At 46.9% G+C, this 2,017-nt stretch overlaps 1 protein-coding gene across 1 annotated transcript; it reads left to right on the forward strand.

Moving 5' to 3' along the window:
- The first annotated feature begins 539 nt into the window (after positions 1-539).
- LOC139266209 (G-protein coupled receptor 55-like) lies at positions 540-1,442 on the forward strand. Its single transcript, XM_070884039.1, has one exon. It carries the CDS (start codon positions 540-542, stop codon positions 1,440-1,442), a length of 903 nt encoding a protein of 300 aa, XP_070740140.1.
- Positions 1,443-2,017: the final 575 nt, after the last annotated feature.

Raw genomic sequence — 2,017 nt, forward strand, 5'->3', positions numbered from 1 at the left:
TTTTTCACGTATATATCACTTTTGAAAGTTAGTATTGAATCTGCTTCCACTAACCTTGCAGGCAGTGCATTCCAGCTCATAACAACATGAGATGTGAGAGAGGTAGAACAAAGGTTAGAAAAGATTATCGCTGGTGCTATTGTGTGTATGCTTAACAAACTCATCCCAAACACCTCTCCCTCTGCTATTTTAATAAAGGCGCTCACCTGTTTATTTTTATCACCTCTATTAAAAAAGCAGAGGGATAAATTTCATACAAGTGCATTAAAGAGATAACTTTAGGAGTCTGTGTTGCCTGAATTTCCAAATGAGCGACTGGTGGATTATGTTCCCTGCAGGCAGTGAAGAGTCATACAGTTAACACTCCCGTCTTTGTACAATAACATCATCAGCCGTGATTTTTACCCTCGCATGGTTTTTAAAAAGTGACTGGGCTCTAAGGCATGCTTCCTCTTTGCAGGATTAACCAGGCCATGGATCAGGGCCACCACAACAGCTCCAGCCGGTGTGAGGTTAACACGCGCGAGGAGGTGAACACTATGCAGCTGGTGATCTACATCCCCACCTTCGTCCTGGGGCTTCCCTTCAACATGCTGGCCCTCTACATGTTCTGCTGCAAGATCAAGAGATGGACCGAATCCACCATTTATATGAGCAACCTTGCCCTGGCGGACATCCTGCTGCTCTTCTCCCTTCCTTTTAAGATGATCAACCAGAATGGGATCTGGCCTTTCGACAAGGCCTTCTGCTCCTTCGTAGAGTCCCTCTACTTTGTCAACATGTACGCCAGCATCTTCATCATCACCTCCATCAGCATCGATCGTTACATCGCCATCATCCACCCTCTGAAGGCCAGGGATTTCCGATCCCCCCGGAACACCCTGGCGGTCTGCCTTGCCATCTGGGCCTTTGTCTGGCTGGGGAGCATCCCCATCTACGGGTTCCACGTCACCCTGGACTCCACTAACTCCAGCATCCACAACATTTCCTGCTTTCACGGCTTCTCCGATAAGTCGTGGAACCCGGGCCTGATTGCCTTCTTGGAGCTGGTGGGCTTTCTGATCCCGATGGCGATTATGGTCTTTTGTTCGGTCCGAATCATCAGGAAACTTCTACGGAGACAATGCGAGACCCCCGGAGGCTGCCAAGCCTGCATCAGAATCATCACTGTCAACCTGGCAATCTTCATCTGCTCATTTGCCCCCACCCACCTTGGCATCTTCCTCCAATTTTTAGTGAGGCAGGACATCATTGGCATAAATTACTGCTCGACACGAAAAGGCATCAGTTTATTTATTCAGGGTGCCATGTGCCTAGCCAATGTCAACTGCTGCCTGGACGCCATTTGTTACTATTTTGTTGCGAAGGAATTCCGTGACCAAGGCTCACGCACCAAACGATCCTTGGCTTCCATTTTCTCAGTCAATGAAGTGAGTCTTTAACCAGATTCGCTGCTGTTTTACTGCACTTACTAAGCATTCTGTGATATATCTTCCTCTTATGCACCCTGCCTATGGTATTTCAGTAGACTGCACTCTCGTGATTTATTTATCATATGCCCCAGACTATTTCTTCAGTGGTTTTTCTATAGAAAGGTCGGACATTTATAGTTGCACCTTTCACGATCTCAGGAGGTCCCAAAATGCTTTACAGCTAATTAGTTATATTTAATGTATAGTCACTGTTGTAATGTAGGACAGTGAGTTCCCACGAACAGCAATGTGATAGTGACTAGATAAACCTGTTTCAGTGATGTTGGTTGAGGGATAAATATTGGGCAGGACACTAGGAGAACTCCCCTGCCCTTTTATGATTGTACCCTGGGATTTTTTTAATGTCCCGAAAGGGCAGATAGGAGCTCAGTTTAATGCCTCAACTGAAAGACAGCACCTCCGACAGTGCAACACTGGAGTGTCAGCCTAGATTTTGTGCTCATGTCTCTGGAGTGGGACTTGCATCCACAACCATCTGAGGCAAGTGTGCTACCCACTGAGCCATAGCTGACACGCCACAGTCT

The sequence above is a fragment of the Pristiophorus japonicus genome, chromosome 6, assembly GCF_044704955.1.
Source record: "Pristiophorus japonicus isolate sPriJap1 chromosome 6, sPriJap1.hap1, whole genome shotgun sequence".
Lineage (NCBI taxonomy): Eukaryota > Metazoa > Chordata > Chondrichthyes > Pristiophoridae > Pristiophorus > Pristiophorus japonicus.

Bases quoted from the DNA above. Each gene is read 5' to 3' on its own strand.
- LOC139266209 (XM_070884039.1), top strand. From the start codon at position 540: ATGCAGCTGGTGATCTACATCCCCACCTTCGTCCTGGGGCTTCCCTTC.